The 18,617-nt window shown below is 40.0% G+C and overlaps 1 protein-coding gene across 3 annotated transcripts in view; it reads right to left on the bottom strand.

The window, feature by feature from the left end:
• Positions 1–1,951: 1,951 nt before the first annotated feature.
• The window catches only part of LOC118709240 (nuclear body protein SP140-like protein), a 57,006-nt gene continuing 40,340 nt past the window's right edge, over positions 1,952–18,617 (bottom strand). For all 3 annotated transcript variants that reach the window (XM_045575613.1, XM_045575614.1, XM_045575615.1), the window contains 9 exons: positions 14,951–15,055; positions 13,723–13,865; positions 12,562–12,609; positions 8,728–8,772; positions 6,296–6,411; positions 5,388–5,496; positions 3,659–3,736; positions 3,299–3,442; positions 1,952–2,569 (listed from right to left, as the gene is read on the bottom strand). In XM_045575613.1, coding sequence (XP_045431569.1) covers positions 2,426–2,569; positions 3,299–3,442; positions 3,659–3,736; positions 5,388–5,496; positions 6,296–6,411; positions 8,728–8,772; positions 12,562–12,609; positions 13,723–13,865; positions 14,951–15,055 — 932 coding nt within the window. In that variant the 3' untranslated portion in view covers positions 1,952–2,425. The remainder of the gene's footprint in view (positions 2,570–3,298; positions 3,443–3,658; positions 3,737–5,387; positions 5,497–6,295; positions 6,412–8,727; positions 8,773–12,561; positions 12,610–13,722; positions 13,866–14,950; positions 15,056–18,617) is intronic.

The following is an 18,617-nucleotide window of genomic DNA, read 5'->3' as shown; positions in this document are numbered from 1 at the left end:
CATATGTCTCTGGACCTTCTTTATGTCCTCTTTTGAAAAGTGTCTATTTAGATCCTTTGCTCATTTTTTGATTGGATCATTTATCTTCCTTTTGTTAAGTTGTACAAGTTCTCTGTAAATTTTGAAAATTAAATCCTTATCTGAAATATCATTGGCAAATATCTTCTCCCATGCAGTGGGCTTTCTCGTTGTTTTGTTGATGGTTTCTTTTGTTGCGCAGAAGCTTTTTATTTTGATGTACTCCCATTTGTTTATTTCCTCCGTAGTCTCCATTGCCCTAGGAGCTGTGTCTGTAAAGATATTGCTATGACATATGTCTGCTATTTTGCTGTCTATGGAGTCTTAAAAAATTTTATGTCTTTTTATTTCCAGTCTTACATTTAAGTCTTTCTTACAGTTAGTATTATAAATGCCAGAGGCCTGTACCAGATGGCATACCTCTTCCCCTCTATATCATCCAATTTCTTACAGATAAAAGTTTTGTCAATGACACTATTACAGAAACTATCAACATTCTTCCTATTACACTCTGGCTAGACAGTGATCCAACACACAAACCCTACTCTTAGAGCTTTCTTGCTAGGACTATAATGTTAAGTTCTCTAGAAGCAGAACCTGAGATAAAGTTCCTTAAATAAATGATATATTGTGATAATTCTTTCAGATGAAGAAGTAGAGAGGGAAACAAGATTGCCTGATTGGAAAGCTGAGCAAGGATGTGATCACAGCTTGAAATAGCTCTAACCTTATCCTAGTGGGGAGCATGAATCATGCCACTCATGGAAGCTAGACCCAAAGCCAAGGAGGTGTAACTGTTATTGTTGCAATTAGCTAGTTTGTGAATATTAATAACTAGAGGCCCAGTGCACAAAATTTGTGCACAGGGAAGGAGGTGTTCCTCAGCCCAATCTGCATGTCCTTTAATCTGGGATCCCTTTCACAATTCAGGACTGCTTGCTCCTAACTGGTTGCATGCCTGACTTCCTGATTGCCCCTAATCTCTTCTGCCTGCTAGCCTGATCACCCCCTAATCATTCCCCTGCCTTCCTGATTGATGCCTAACTGCTCCCCTGGCAGCCTGTTTGCCCCTAACTGCCCTCCCCTGCAGGCCTGGTCACCCCTAACTGTCCTCCCTACAGGTTAGGTCTCCCCCAACTGTTCTTCCCTACAGGCCTGGTCACCCCCAACTTCCCTCCTCTACTGGCCTGAACACCTTTAACTGCCCTTCCCTGCTGACCTGATTGCCCACAACTGCCCTTCCTTGCAGGCCTGGTCCCCCCAACTTCCCTCCTCTGTTGGCCATCTTGTGGTGGCCATCTTCTGTCCACATGGGGCCAGAATCTTTGACCACATGGGGACAGCCATCTTGTGTGTTGGAGTGATGGTCAATCTGCATATTACTCTTTTATTAGATAGGATAGGAAGAGAGCAAAGGGGAAGCCAGGCATTATAAGCATGGTTATCTGGGCAGCTTCACTAGGAAGTGATAGCTTCATGCTCCCCAGAAACCACCAGTTCATTCCCTTCAGATTACCTGAGGAAGAGATAGAACAATGGGGGTGATGGGTACATGCACAGTGAAGGATATAGGGAAAGTGCTTGCCTGCCAGCTAGACCAGGAAAAAGATCATTGGCTGGAGGGGTGGAGCCACGACAAGTGCACAAAATCTTTTTTTATATATATATATTTTATTGATTTTTTACAGAGAGGAAGGAAGAGAGATAGAGAGCTAGAAATGTTGATGAGAAACATCGACCAGCTGCCTCTTGCACACCCCCTACTGGGGATGTGCCTGCAACCAATGAACATGCCCTTGACCGGAATCGAACCTGGGACCTTTCAGTCCGCATACCGACGCTCTACTACTGAACCAAACCAGCTTCGGCAAGTGCACAAAATCTTAAAAGGGTACAATCCCCAGACAGTTCCTTCTCTCTTATTTACTCTGGCTCTCTCTTGCTCCTTGTCCCACACTTGCCCGTGAAACTGTCTGTTTTCTCTCCATAGCCAAGCGGCCTTAAGCAGCCACATGGCGAAGGGCCATGAAGACCCCTGGACTGAAGCTGAGAACACAAGCAAAGCTAGCCAGATGCTGGAATGGACTAGCCTGTATTTTAATATGATACAGAAATTATGGGCACTGGCCTTAATTCTAGCCATACTGAAGGCAAGATTGGACTTCTTGCATGGTGAGACAGATGAAGATGGAACCTTGGAGGGAAACCTCCTTAATTTTACATCATCAAAAAAGTTTTCCATGAAATCCCATCCTCCCATGGGGGCCTCAGGAAAGTCTTTTCTTCATGGTACTTCAGGTACTCCTCTTCCACAAATATAACCTCCATGCAATGCTGGCTCAATTGATTGGACTCAATGTAATATTACTCTGAGGAGAGATGGATTGGCAGCCAACCTTCATAGCACTTACAGGATGAGGGGATTTTCCAGGGTCCCAACAGTATCCACTGGTGAACTGTTCTCATTTGTTTCCTGAATAGCAAACACTTCCTTGAAATTCTTCTCAAATTCTGCCTCCAGTCTAAGTCCCATTAGGCCAAAGTCATTGTACTAGAAAAAAAGATAAATAACAACAAAAGTAATGCCACTCATTACCAATGTTTAGAAACATTGTATTCAAGAATACACCCAAGTTACATTAACCAGGTTAAAATAAAAAAAAAAAACTCCTGTGTTAATTCTGTGTCCTAAGTGCATAATTAATTCTTGTTAACTAGACAGAAATGGGAAATCATGACCACATGTGGGGACTCTCACTTACTAGTTTGAGTTGTTGAATAATCTATGTTCTTTGTAACAATCAAATATTACAGATGTCTAAGTACAATCTTCCTTTCATATTGTCACTTCTATTCCCCTCTGGTGATCCCTGTTAACTATATGGTCCATTCATATGTAAATGACTCTGGAATTTGAGATTTCTGAGAGGTTTGGTTGAGTATATTTGAGAGAGATAAGAACAACATGACTTTAGGATTCAATCTTCTTCTCCTTGGGTTTGGAACAGGGAGGAAGGGACACTTCTAACTGTTGCCTTTTCTGAGGAGGATGAGCTCTCAGGGACCTGCAGTTTGGTTGCAGGGATACCTCCTGACTCACCGTTACTCTCCCTGATGAGCTTAGATCCTCAATTTGAAAACCCACTCACTTCCTGAACCCTTGCTTATATAGGTTCATCAAAAAAGGTGAGGGATACTCTAAAATTCCCCAGCACAAGGAAATGAGGGCAGAGTGACTCAACTGAAAGAAAAGGAAATGGAAACAGGGAGAACCACTTACCTTGTAAGATGCCCTGTGGTTCTGAAAGATGAGGCGCATGTCCTTCACAAACCCTTCCACTTGGGGGTAACCCAGCTTACTTAGTCTCTTCTTGATCTTGTCCAACCACATGGGTTCCTTTAGATGTTGAGAAGTCTCTTTAATCTAGTGGGGGAAAATCATTGAGACAATTACTGACACAATTCAATATCTGCCTTCGGTGGATTCCCTTAAAGTCCAGCAGAAATACCAGGTAAAGATAATGGCAGCTCACAATATCCCTCCTGTGGGCTTCATAGCATAAATCCCAGAAAAGCCCATGTCAAGGTCAGGTAACACCAGTGAAGCCTATAATCATAATTTTTTGTTGTTGTTACTTACGTAATAATAATATGGAATCTTCGAAAAAAATGTGCTCTCTGAATCGCAATAGACTTTCAAGAGGAGGAACTCACATTTCTACAAAAGAAGGAAGATGTGAATGAAAAGCAGCTTGGAGAGAGAGAACCAAGATGGCAGCATAGGTAAACTCTGATATTTACCACCTCCCACAACCACATCAAAATTACAACTATGACACAGAACAACCACCATTCAGAACTACTTGAAGCTGGCTGAATGGAAGTCCTACAACTGGAGAAGTAAAGAAGAAAGCACATTTAGACTGACAAGAGGGGTAGAAGCATAAAACTGGCTGGTCCAACACCTATATGTGGCATGTGTTTTTAATCAGGAGAAATATCTCAGTGGCAGAGGTATTCTGTGAGGAGCAAGGGGTCCCAGCCCACACCAGGATTCCAGTGCCGGGAAGAGAAGTTTCCATAACTTCAGGTTTAAAAACAACTGGAGATTATGGCTGAGTAACACAGGGGCTACTGGATACTCAGGCAGCTCCTCTTAAAGAACCAGGGCATGAACTTACTTGGACTCATTCCCTTTAAGCACAGGATCATATGGGAAGAACCAGTTTGTCTGACACTGGAGTCATTGTTCCTATGCTGAGACCTCTCCCATTAAAGAACTGCAGGGCAGCCATATCTGATTATCCATCAACCTGGCTCATATTGTTTGCTCCACCCTGTGGATTCCTGAGACCCTGCCCCATTCAATTTTCAGCCCCACTCAAGCTATTTTCAGCACCTTGTCCATAAGAATGGCCTTCCTTAGTTTAGGCTTCAGATTTTGCTAAAATTTATTTTTTAAAAAATAACAAAACACAGTACTAGCATCAGTATGCCCCATACCTATCAATAAGAGGCCCTAGACAACTTGGTTTTGTCTGAGCATTTCCAAGCACAATACAAGCTGCAGACATCTGCAGATTACTCAGGTAGCCATAGGCAGTGGCTGACTTTACACCTCCCGAGAGGACCCAGAGCCAGTGCACCCAGTAGACACATTTTAACAGGCTGGATTACAACTTTACACATTCATGAGCAACATACTCAAGAATGTAAAGTCCCACTGAAGCAAGTCCTGCTCCATAGGGGTATCTCCTGCATAGCAGCTCTTCCACTGTAGTCACAGCTGGTCCTCATAGCTTATTGACCTAGATGTCAACTCCTCCTCGTGATGTCAACAGCAATCAAGGCTCAACTACAGCAAGACTGTGCACATAGCCCACACATGGATGCACCTAGAGTGCCCAGCTCAAGTGACTGGGGTGGCTTAGCCACTGGGTCCTGCAGGAAACCTACTACAGAAGGCTACTTTACCAATTCTAGGAGACAAGTAGCTATAACTAATACATAGAAACAAGCATAGCAAAGCAGCCAAAATGTAGAGACAAAAAGACATGTCACAAATAAAAGAACAAAGAAATCTCCAGAAAAAAATAACTAAATGAAATGGAAGCAAGCATACTACTAGACACAGAGTTCAAAACAATGGTTATAAGATTGCTTAAGGGTTTTCTGGAAATTTCCTCAAACAACTATTGCTCTACAAGAATCATGCAATGGCTAAATCATTATTTTTTTTGCAAACAAGTCCTGGTGAGAGGCACAGTCAGAAGTCAGACACCCTTTGGCACCCCACCCATCACCCAATGACTCTTGACTTCTCACATGTGAGCAGAAAGGAAAGTTTGTGAGGTTTAAATCTGACTCACCAGCTGCTCCTCAGGGCCCATCTGCCTTGCCAGGACCTCAGATTCCCTGAGAGACTGCTGACTTCTTGAATACTCCTTTATCCTGCAGAAGATGCAACTCCACGGGCTCCTGAGAGGTTGGGCATAAGTGAGCAAGGCAAGACCTCAGAAACAGCCACCATTCCTACGGCTGCCCTATTCCTCTTTTCAGGAATGACCAATGGACACAGCCAGCAGGTTAAGGGATACTCCAAGACCCCCTAGGTGTGGTCTGAGCCAGTAACCTTCCTCCAATCAAGGGTAGCAGCAAGGGATAAGTGGGTGGAGGGTGGAGTCAGGATGAGTGGTGAGCTCTCTTTCCCCATCTGATCTGCTGGAGCACAAAGAGCTCTGCCTATCAAACCCAAATGTTGGAGACCAGGCCTTAACCCATGGGGCCTCAGGCCTTCATCAGCCAGTTGAAAAAGTGGTGAAATGAGGGAACCTGTCCATGTTTCCTGATTTTCCTAAAAAAGCACAAAACACAAACAGCTGGCATTTCCACTCCCATAAGTCAGTATTTCATGCTGAAAAAGTTCTGGTGAAGACAATTGGCAGTATTTAGGCAAAGACCCAGCCACCAGTCTCAGCCCTTCGGAAAAGAGAGGGGAACATTAGCCTCTACCCTGTTTCCCCAAAAATAAGACAGTGTCTTATATTAAATTTTTCTCCCAAAGTTGCACTAGGTCTTATTTTCGGAGGATGTCTAATTTTTGGGGAAGCACAGTAGTTGACAGAATCTTTAAACAGTTCCCAGGATCATAATGCGGGATCCTGTACTGCTGACCCTGCTCTTTTCCCATCGGAACACAAGGAGGAACTATGCTGGGGGGGTTGCGCATGGCAGGAGGAAGGGTCCCTAAAGGGAGATGGGGCTGCATCTCACAAACCTCTCAGTGTCCACAGATGGGAGGTGACAGTCCTCATGAAAGGATCTTGAACAAGTATCACAGCAGAATAGCTTTCCTCCATACCGGCAGATCTCACATATGTCTGAATTTCCTAGCTAGAAGGTAAAACAATGTTTATATCTCCAGTGAGACCCTAAAGACAAGCACTGTAGGTATCTAGCACTCATTGCCTTAGTGTGAATCTGCACAGACTCTTATGTGCTTCTCCCTGAGTTGTGAAGGAACAGCATGGAGTGGTGGTTTCAGAAAAAAGAACTGTAATCTGCAGTAAAGTTCAGGAGGAAGGATCTGTGTGCCAGACCAGAAAAGTGTTTCCTTAAAACCAGAGATTCTAATACAGAAACACAGGCAACAAAACAAGAGGATGATTTATGGGATCTGAATAATTTTATTACCATGCAGACAAAACAAGTTCCTGAAACACTGTTAAGTCTGTTTGCCAACACAACAATGACATAATGTATTAGACGATGGAAAAGGATAATATATTGAGGATTTGATAAGGTGGACATCCTTTCATGAGTCCTGCAGAAAAATGTACTCAGGGCAAAAGGGTCCTTTGGAAAAAATTTCCTAGTGCGGAAAGTAATCAAAGATGAAAAGACACTAATTCACAACTAATTTGACTTGCTTCCTAGATTTTAGGGTGAAAATATTTGTGTTGGCTGAATTGTGATCATGGCCATTTCTTTTGTTTTTAAAGATGGCTATATATTCGGAAGTGCTAGCCCCAAGGAGTATCTTGCCAAGAGCTCCCATTAAGTGTTCCAGAGGGGGTGGGAGTCCTGACACATATTTCCAGAGAGCACTGAAATGCTCTAGCAGGGAGGCCTGGACCATTTTTCTTCTTATCTGTGCAGACACTCACAGATTACCAGCATTATTCTCCAAAAGTGAAGACCCCTCTCTTCGAAAGAACAAGGAAATGATAAACATAAGCAAAGTTTAAGAATCTTGCATTTACAATCTTCTTTCAAGGTGCGTCTCTCTGGTTCTTTGCCCAGCTACACAAGAGAATCTTCTAATGAGACTACATAAGATGTCCTGTTCTCAACACCAGAGATTATGAATCAATTGGTCTGGGTGGGGCACAGGCATTGGTATTCTTCTTTGAGTCATAAAATGGATAATTTTGTGTATCTGAATCATTTGGAACTTAATCCTAATATCCAATTCATAGCACAGATTAATTACATCAGATTTCCTATGGGGGAAATCCAGGTCTTCAGATTATTCCAGTGTGCAGCCTGGAGATTTAGCCTGAGCAGAGTCTAGTTACTAAGGCAGGGGAGATTTAAAAGTCAATGTTGAGTTGGCTTATAATGTATATCCCATTAAAGATATTAACAGGGGTGAGGGTACTCTTGCCCTCTCCTTTTTTTTTTTTTTTTTTTGGCTATGAACAATGTGGCCTGGCCCTCTGTGTCTGCATTTATCCCAAACAAGCCACATAAACACTGGACTCCAGGACTGTTGACCTGATTGAATACCCCCTCAGTGGCCAAGGGTCAAAATCAATGTGCATAAGATCTAAATCTTGTTGGAGTATTGTTTTGGAGGTAAAGAGTATAGAAATCTTTTTGACTATCCCTTCTCTGTTGAATGTCATATATCAATATTACTGCATCGTATCCTATGGAGTGCTGCCCACTTGAGTTGGGCAAGGGCAAGTGTGCTTAAAATACCGATCTTGTTGAAATGACAGAAATCAATGTATGAGTTAGTTTAGGGAGCAGAATCACCTATAATTTTGCAGACCTTAAAACAGGTTGGCATATGGTATCAGTTTGAGTGAAAATGCCCATGATTCTCTAAGTGGTGATGGTTTTATTCCTAAACACCAGCTCAGCACCTTGATGGCTCCCTTGAGGTTGGATGCAGGGCCTCTGTAAAGGACCCATTTGCCCTGAGTACATTTTTTGGCAGGACTCATGACAGGATATACACCTTGAACTCACTAGCTTTGCCTGGCCTTTTCTTTCTGTCTGATGCATGAAACCATCTTAGTTCTGCCTGCACCATGGAGTGAATATTTGTGATTTTTTCCCCCTTCCCCCTGCCTTCTTTAAAATGCTACCATCTCAAATTTGCTCTTACCCTTAATCTGCAGGCCAGCCCTGCACATTTCCACTTAAAATCCCTTCTCCAGTGGTCTAGAGCTCTACCTCCCATGCTAATAAAAAAAGTTTTCTCCAAACAAATGGAAAGAATGTTTTCATGCTGAGACACTCAACTCTAGATCCATCTACCTGGTATGGGTAATGCATTAGCTATTCTCTGCTCATCACACACAGCGATATGTTCCAACTGAATATAAGCATGCTTCAAGGAAAATCAGTAGTGGCAGAGATAATATACCAAGGGAAAAGGCCCACATTATTCTAGGGTTACAGGTTGCAGTTAGTACTTACATATGGGTCAACTAAGGTATTGTCAAGAGACTGCGATGTTCTCCGCTACAAAGAAAGAAAGATTGTGTGACAATGCTGAATGTGATGTTTGCATCCATAACTTATTTAAACAGCCATCTTTTGAGGGATTCAATTCACAGTGTATCCATTATTTTTTAAATATATCTACAAGGAGAATAAAAAGTGCCAAATTACCACCATTTGACCCAATCTAGTTATTAGGTCTAGTAATAATTAATGTTCTTTTCTAATACTTTTTTTAAATCGAATTTATTTAAACAATACAACAAAATTTAATCAACAATATAGTTGCCGTTGTTTTCTACTACTTGTGCCCAACGCTCAGGAAGCATTTTAATCCCTCTGTTGTAAAATTCTTGTGATTTTGATGCAAAAAATTCGGTCAATGCATTTTTGAGGCATTCTTCATTATTAAATTTTTTTCCAAGAAGAAAGTTTTGCAAAGAACTAAACAAATGGTAATCGGAAGGGGCAATATCAGGAGAATATGCAGGTTGAAGGAGAACTTCCCATTCCGACTGGCGCAGTTTTTCAGCAGTGATTCTTGCAGTATGCGGTCGTGCGTTATCATGGTGAAGAATTACACCCTTCTTAATCAGCGCGGGTTCTTTTTCTCTTAAAGCTTGGGCTAACCTTTCCAATTGGGCACTATACACTGCACTTGTAATGGTTTGGGTAGATGGTAAAAGTTCATAATGAAGAATTCCTTTAAAATTCCACCAAACACACAACATCACTTTTTTCGCATGCAAGTCAGGTTTTGGCGTGGGCTGCGGAGCCTCATTTTTGTCCAACCATTGAGGCCGCCTTTTCAAATTAACATACAGCAACCATTCTTCATCTTTGGTAACAATTTGCTCTAAAAATGACAAACGGTTTTGACAAGAGAGGAGCGAACTGCAAATTGTGACTCTTTGATTACAGTTGTTGTCGGTCAACTCATGAGGAACCCATTTTCCAAACTTTTGGACTTTGCCAAGTGCACGCAATTGATTGGAAATTGTTTTTTGTAAACAATTTAAAGTTGTAGCAAGCTCTTGTTGGGTAATTTGAGGATTTTGCACCAAAAGAGCTTGAAGAGCTTCTTGATCAAAATTGGACACACGGCCTCGACCACTCTTGTCATCTAATGAAAAATTTCCCTCGCGAAATTTCTCAAACCAACGCTGGCATTTTCTGGCGCTAACTGCATCTTGACCAAGAGCACTACAGATGTTTTTTGCAGCCTCACTTGCTTTTCTTCCTAATTGGAACTCGTAAAGCATGCAGTGCCGAATATGCTCTTCATCCACCATCTTCTTAGCCCTAGTTTTGCAACAAAAACCAAACCAAACACAAACTTTTTCAAGCAAAGCTTGTTAATTGCACTTCACATGTTCTGTAGATACCACGTGTTTGAAGGTTATGTCAATACAAGTCAACGCCAAGCAAGATTTTAAAAGAATGTTTAAAAACGACATTAATTATTACTAGACCCATCCTCAGGCTAGGGTAGTGGTCTGGCCCTGGTTTCCATAGGTGAAATTGGAAGAGCTCTTTTGGTTCCCCTGTTTTGAGAGACCATCAGGACTTTTTCTCCATATTAATAAGTCTAACCCCACCAGAGTAGCTTCAATGAAAATATCAAGCTAACAGCCTCCAGCAACCTCAGAGCCCAGATTCCTGGAATCCATTGCAAATGTCCCACAGAAGAATTCCACCACCCTTTGAAACTCTTCTAGAGTGTATCTTTAAAGAAAAAAAAATGTGCTCAGGGGCCCGAGTGTTGCAGCTCTTCTTCCCAAAGGTGACCCTCTTCTCTCCATTCAAATCCCAAGATGTCAGCTGGTGACATTTCAGAGGCTACTGGCTACCACCTACCAGACTTACATTGCTTGCACATATTCCTTGGAATGGCTTGATGTCCTTCCCTTCTGGATTCAGGTAGCCTCAGCCTTTATCTCCAGCCCAGGGCATAGAGGTCTTAGATAAGTGTGATCCACTGGACAATCACCTGAGAGGTGGCCATGTCACTGCCCACATCTCTTTGTGGCCTAGATTCCTTCCATATTGTCTAATATGGAAGTTTTTATTCCATATTAGAAGTTATAGTTCCATATTAGACAATGAGTTGAAACAGTCCTTGAGGTCAAGGTTATTGTTTGAATCTTTTTTAATGGCTAGTGGGCATTTAGTATGTCAAAGGCATACTAAATGCCCACTAACAATTTTATGTTAAACAAGTGAATGGATAAGTATTGTTTTACTTAGAAAAAGAGATTACTTGCTCTCTCCTAAACAAATATTAGCATATAATAAGCAATTCTTCTTGAAGAGTATGTTATTTCACAAAATATTGTCACCAAAAGATATTAGAGGCTCTCTCTCTTCAGGAGCCAGGGAAGCTGTTTTGTAGTGCTAAGAGTGACACTGAAGTTTCCAGAAACCAACGGGCTCCTTAGCAAGAGAGATTCTGAGAGACACAGAGAACCCACAGTGGTGGTTACTGGTCCTGAGATTTGACAATTTGGGGAGTTTCTATTTTTGATCAAGAAGAGACAAAATACAGAGGCAACTGCAGCTTGTTACTGAAAAGTGTTTGATTCATAAATGAGGATAGACCCTGGTGAAAGGAAGTTGCCAGCTCATTTGGGTGCTCTTCTTGAGTAAATCTTGACGAAGAATGGTACAGATGCTCATCTTTAACTTACTCACTAAATAAATCTAGTAAGTTTCCAAAGATGAAATTCAGTGATTAAAACGTGCCAAGGACTAACAGTTTAAACCATTCAAATCATCAGACAATACAAAGGCCTGGACCTCACATCCCCAGTGAAAGATAAATCTCATTGGCCAGCTATGTGTGACCTATATTAGGATTTGAGAATGTCTTGGATGGCCATTTCTACCTGAAGTATATAAGAATGGTATTTCTTTTCTCCCTCTCTACCTCAAGTTCTCATTCACACCCAATCTTGGAAAACCCATCATTTTGTCCTGAATCTGAACTGTGCATTATGTATTTGTTTGTTAGCATCAAAGTACACAACTTTTCAGGTCAGGCCTCCTATGGATCTCCCAAAAGCTTCTTCCCCAAAAGCACTATCCTCATGAAGGGCAAATAATTTCCCCCCGAAAAAGAATTCTGAGTGCCTCTGTGCATGTTTTATTGGAAGGTGGAAGAAGATGTAAAGGATCAGAAAAGAACAGGCTTTTAGTTGCCTATCTCATGAAATGGAGTATGACAGGTTGTCCCAAAATAATGTATACACACTTCAATAGCTGTTAGCTCAATTTTGAAAAGAAAATGCACTTTAGTAAACACTGCCTTTATAATTATTCAAAGTGTGTGTATATATATTTTGGGGAGATGTTCCAAGATATACTACAAACCAGGGGGTCATAGGGATGATGGTGAGAAAACTTTTGCACCATTAGATTTTAATATAGTTAGAAAATAGTAACCCTAATTTTTAAAAATCTATGCTTGAGTTGAAAGTGAGCCTGCGACTTTGTTATTAAATGCATTTATGTATTTCATAATTATGATTGCCTTTACAACTTTGACACCCTTATAGCTTCTGCATCTATGGATAAGACTCATCTATGAGATCTATTTTGATACCTCCTTATCATCTCCATCTTAAATGATTTGCTATTCAAAAGAGACCTTGCATACAATATAATGTCCAAAGTAGGAACTCTGAAGGTACATACAAAAAAATAAAGGATACTTAATTATAATTATCCAACTGAGAAACCATAAAATACCATACCACGTATGTAAAATCAGTTATGCAATGAGAATTTGTATAAAGTTATATAATCATTTACCTTTTTTCTCCCTTTGTATATTTTTGGGGGATTACGTAGAAATCCTTTCTGAAAAATAAAAAGATCCAAGTATATGAATGACCTGTGGATCTGGTTTGTGAGTCTGGCATTTCCAACTTCCTCCCAAATATTTCTACCTTGATATCCCACTGTCAGACAAAACCAAGGTGTCTAAATGATACACCATCTCCCTCTCCTCACCTGTTCTTTTTCTAAAATTCATCAACAGTACCCAGAAAAAAAATCATCTTTAGAACCTTTTTCCTTGGTCTTTTCCCCCTATGTTTTAAGATGTTTCCTTCACAATCTCTTTGACATTTTTCATTTCCCTTCTATTCCCACAAGTTCCACTCAAAACTGCATTCTTACATCAGGGCTATTCAACCAATAGATATGTATCCCACACCTACAGGGTGTCAGGCACTCTGGACAATGTTGGACACACAAAGATGTACAAACCCTAGAGGGATCTAAAAAGATAAAGAGAATTCATGGGATGATAAGTATTAAATAGTGTGAGAAGGACCATAACAGTGGAGACAGGAGGCCCAAGAAGGGATGACAAGGCAGGTCAGTCAGGGAATATTCAAAGAGGAGTGACACTGGAGTTGAGCATTGTAGGTTGATTATTGGCTTCTTGAGCTGAAAAACAATGAAGCCATTTCCAGGCCCCATGTTGTTTGAGATACTGTTTTTTAAAACCTGTCATTTCATACCTCAGGAGACTCCTGGTTCTGCATTGTATATGCTATGAGTTAGAACTCCTTAGCCTGGCATGAAATCCCTCCACAAATTGATAGGTTATGCCATATCACACACAATCCATCTACCTCAATCCACGGAGCCACATTAGTCATTCTTTCTCTGATGTGCCTTCTGCACACCTGTTTGGCCATAAACTGTCTCCTTTCTTTCAGTGCCTAAAGTTGTCTGCAAGCACCTGAGTCAGGATGACTTTTCCCTCCTCCTGGATCCTGCATCTACCCCAAAAGAGCCTCTAATCAATGTGCAACCTTGTACTAAGGTTTGAGAGTAGTGTAAGCATAAAATCGGAGGCTTAGGGCATTAGCTATAATTTAACATATATTTGGTGGGGGAAAAAGTGATCTATCTTAGGGTGCATCCAGGAAAACCACATCCAAGCTCATGTCACTGGAATACCTCCATCAGCCATTTTAGGGTTCTTCCATCACAGCAAAGGCTGTTCTTCCAGTTCTTCCATCCTGCACGGCCTCCTTTGACTTCAAATTCTCTGGGAGTGAACCAATTTCCATCTTCACCCTGTATGCACTTCATGATGGATCCTATAAAACCAGGATAAGTTGATCCTGGGCCTTCTGTCCTCATAACTCAGACACTCACCTCCCACTACACTGGATCTGGAGTCACCCAATTTGGGCTCAAGATCACTAGCAGGAGAATCTGGCTTCCCCTCTCAGACTTCTGAATTCCCAACCCCAGACTGTAAGTTCCTTTCCAGGAGATTTCCTGCTTTGGGCACATATTTTTTTAACTTACCATCAAAATCAACGTTATAAAAGGATTCCAAAATCACCTATAAGGGAATCCTCCAAGAATCCTCTTATTCTGAACAATGAGAAGATTTCAATTTGCTGTTGAATTTTGGGAATAAAGAACAGGCCAGATTCTCTGATGGCCCTGGGTCAATGTGGAGGCAGAACCTCTGGGTAGGCTGAGTTCTCAGGTGGTGGCCCTGGAGCTCAGAATGAAACCACAGAAACGTCTGTGTCCTTTATTCCAACATGCTGCATCCAGTTTAATGTTCTTATTGAGATTGAGCAGTGAGTATTTTCATACCTGAATTCATAAACAGCTGATAATAAAAATAATTGTGACGTATTCCGTGGAAATTTTAAATTATATATAAAATATAATCGTATGCTAAATATTACTAGCCATTAGAGAAGCGCAAATCAAATCCACAGTGAGATATCACTTCACATCCACTAAAAGGGCCATATTTTAAAAGTCAGACAATTACAAGTGTTGGCAAAGAGAGAAATTGGAGCCCTCATACCTTGCTGGAGGGAATATAAAATAGTGCAGCCACTATAGAAAATATTTTAGTGTTTTCTCAATATGTTAAATATAAAATTAGTATATGATCCAATAATTTCCCTCCTGAGTATATACCCAAAAGAATTAGAAAAGTGTTAAAACAAAAACTTGCACATAGATTTTTAAAACAGCATTATACATAATCCCAAAGAACAGAAGTAACCCAAACTGCTGACAAGATAAACAAAATAAGGTATAGTCATACCATGCAATATCATATTATTTGACAATAAAAAGTAATAAAGTACTATTCATGCTATTACATGAATGAACCTTGTAACATCATGCTAAACATCACCATGAAACCTACCTTGTTTCAATTTCTTCTTATGTAACATCCCCTTCACTGCACCACAGGTCACAGGAAGGATTTCAGAGCAAAAATCCACACTATTACCCCTGTGCCTTCTTGACCCTGAAACAGAAGATTTCTTCATTCTGTATCATTTTCACTTGCACATATACCCCTCATCCTATGTTGAGGCTATTTCTAGGAACACATACGGGTACTTCAGGGCTCCTATGATATAATTCCATTTATATAAAATACCTAGAATATGCCAATTTACAGAGCAGAAAAGAGGTTAGTGATTGCTTATGGCTGGGTGGTGGGGTGAGTTGGAAATGGGCATTGACTACTGAGAGTCATGGGGTTTTCTTTAGCGGGGAGCAAGAAAAGTTCTAAAATTAGATTGTAAATTCACAATACTATGAATATACAAACAAAACTTAATAATGAATCATACACTGTAAGTGGTGAATTGTATGATTTATGAATTATATCAGGAAAGCTATTTAAATATTATAAATCAATTATGTGAAATAATTCCTTAAAGCTATACCATGAAGCAGATCATCTATTTTTAGATGAAGTATTTCAGGGTCAAGAAAAGTCCCCTTCTCTATTTAGATGAATCATTCACTCTTGGCATAGCTGATGGGACTCAGGTTTTCTGACTCTAAATTCTGTCATCTTCTCACTACATCAAACACCTTGCCCTTGTGATTATGATCCAGAAGGAAGAAAGTATATGAATGTGGAAGCCGAGAGCCTCTTGCCTTTTATTTCTGATTCACTTCTCTTTGGTTCTTTGGGCATTTCCGTGCTCACTGCCATGTGGAAGTGGACATCTAAAATGTATGGTTTCTTAATGTGTGAAAATATAATCTTTGGAATTCCTCCCTCCTTCTCTCAAGCCACAGTGGATCCTCAATTCCTTGAATGATGGGTAATTCTATGACTTCTTGTCATTTCTTCGCATAAGAGCTGCAAATGAGACCATGGCTATTTCTAGAAACACGTAGGGGTACTTCAGAAACTTTATTCAACAGATTTCTGGAGTCAAAGTCTGTCTTTCAAGTGGCATTTTTAATACATAACCTCAGAGTGTCTGCTTCTACCCTCAAACCCCACACAATCAGAATGCCTTAACAGAAAGATAGGGTTTCAATAAATTGTCATAACTCCCAATCCAGTCAGCCCCCCTGATTCTTACATTCTTTGCATTCTTACTATGAAACATACAGTCAGGTAGCTAAAGACAAAGTCAGAGACTTTGTCTCTCCCTGTTTGAGCTCTGACTCAGTAAGCAGAGAGGATAATAACGAGATAATTTAATGAAGATGATGTCTACTAGTATATGTGTTATCTGCTTTGCCTTATTTTTTCCTCACGTCAACTTTCTCCAAAGATGAAAGAGGGGCTCAGGAAACTCTATAATAATCTGAAAATTGTATGGGGGCTGGGGCTAGAGACCTGATTACACAGTAGAATGAAAGTTTTTCAGATGAACTAACTCAAGACCGGTGTGTAGTTGATCCTGCCCTTTCAGCCAGCATTGTAGAGCCTTGATGGGAACATGGGTAACGTATCCATGTTCCAATTTTGAGATAGGCAGACTATTAAAACTATTGTACGATGGACTGAGAATGATGGTTGGCCTAATTCACTCTCTTGATTTACAGATGAGGAAACTGAAGGAAAAGTGATCAAGTGACAGCACAAGCCCTGTCAGTCAAAGCAGAGGACATGGACTTCTGACCACTACTTTGGGCCACCCGCAACCAGTGACTCGGGTTGAAGAGCAGCTAAGTAATTTGTGAGTTCTATATATACTTTATATGGCAACAGCTTGAAAGCTATCAGTTCAGTGGAAACAGCCGCACTGCATTGGATACGGGACCGCAGGGCCGGGTTTAGATCTGTCACCAGGTAATAGGTGTGTGGAATTATCTGCTTTCTGTACCTGACACATTTTGAAAACAGACCAAATCATATAAATTTCTCAACAGTTAATCAAGCTACACGAAGCAATTAGAAAATTGGTTTATTACTAAAAACACGGACTAGAGCGTGGGAAATTAGATGTTTAGTTATTGAAAGTCCTTCATTGCCTTTTGACTGGACTCTCTTCTTTAGGTCTCTGTTCCTATGAATTAAGTAAATTCTAGATCTGCCTCTCTTTTCCCTGACAAAATGAAAAAATATAATCACAGTTGGAGACATGCAGTTTCTTTTCAGATATTAAAGCTTTTCAAATTTTCCATTTAAATGTAACTTCCCTTAAGCCTATGTAATGCATGAAGAAAAATATATCATCCCTAGCTTTTAAACTACCAACAAATAAATGGCTATTCTTAAGTTCATCTTCTATTTAATTTTTCATAACACTAATTAGTAAAACAATTGAAATCATCATTTTACTTATAACTCAAATTGCCATGTGTTAAGTGCTTAATAGATGTCAATTATATATCTACCAATTTATTTCGTCTTTCCAACAAATATATGATATTAAGATGATGATTACTCCCATTACAGAAACTAAAAATATTCTGAGGAAACTGAGGCAAAAACTGCAAAATTAAGTGAAGACATTTAGGAATTTTTTGGTGAAGAGATAGAAAAAAAATAGAAATTCTGTGCACTAAGAAAAAAACCTGTGGTGGGCTTACAGGTGAACAGCACATATCTTGAATAGAGATATTTGTACATTTGTGCAGAACATGATAAAAAAAAAAGCGAAGTAAATGTGACCAAGGGCTTTGTTCATCTTGTTTTGAACAAAGATATTATCGGCTAATCAATGGAAATGAATAGAATTGAGTCTTACAAAACCTTAGTTTCAAAAACAGTAACTAAGGATTGACTAGGAAGATGTTGCAGCAGAGAATGTTCTTCTATTTGTAGACTGGCTAATTATTACCTTATTATTATGTAACAAGATAATAGCAGCTCAAACAAAATGCGGACAGAGATAAACTTGTGTAAGAAAGTGGAGCACTTGTATATAAATAGCCATGAGCAAAGGAGAATTGCTAAAAAGGAGAAAATGTCTTTTTTGAAGAGGCATATTAATTTTTTTCTGCTCCCTCTCCCTTCCTCCTTCTCGAAGGTGGGGTCACCAGGAAATAGAAAGTCAGCCAGTAGTCTTACATAGTTTATCACAACTCACACAACAGGCAGGGTTCGTGATAATTTTAATGTTGAGATTATCATTTTCCAGTTTACCTCAATTGTACCCAGTTCTGTGCTCCGGGCCATAATGCTGGGCTCCTGCCTGACTCATTTATAAATGACCCTCTAACACCTTCAGTTCCACTGTTGATGCTGGGATAACCTACTTACCCTATTTCCCTGTTAATTTTTTTGTGAAAACAAAATGAACTTGTATTCACAAAAGCCCTGTGAAAAATCAAAAAGTAACTCAATAGTTTAAGTATCATTTAAGTTTGAAAGTAGTTGGTCTAAAACATTTTTCCATTAATAATTAATGTTAGCACAAATTATTCTTCGGAGACTATCTAAGTTTTGCAGTAATGACAATATTATCAACATAGTTGATACACTGTGTTCACTCACTATGCTCTATAGAATATAAATACTTTAGCATTAATAGATATGACAGTGCATAGTAAAAATGGCTGTTATTTACTAGTGTGTTATTGCTACATTTTCAATATATTAATTGAGTGCA

Source organism: Pipistrellus kuhlii, unplaced genomic scaffold (genome assembly GCF_014108245.1).
Source record: "Pipistrellus kuhlii isolate mPipKuh1 unplaced genomic scaffold, mPipKuh1.p scaffold_m20_p_7, whole genome shotgun sequence".
NCBI classification, from domain to species: Eukaryota; Metazoa; Chordata; class Mammalia; order Chiroptera; family Vespertilionidae; genus Pipistrellus; species Pipistrellus kuhlii.
This window is presented reverse-complemented; position numbering and strand designations above follow the sequence as displayed.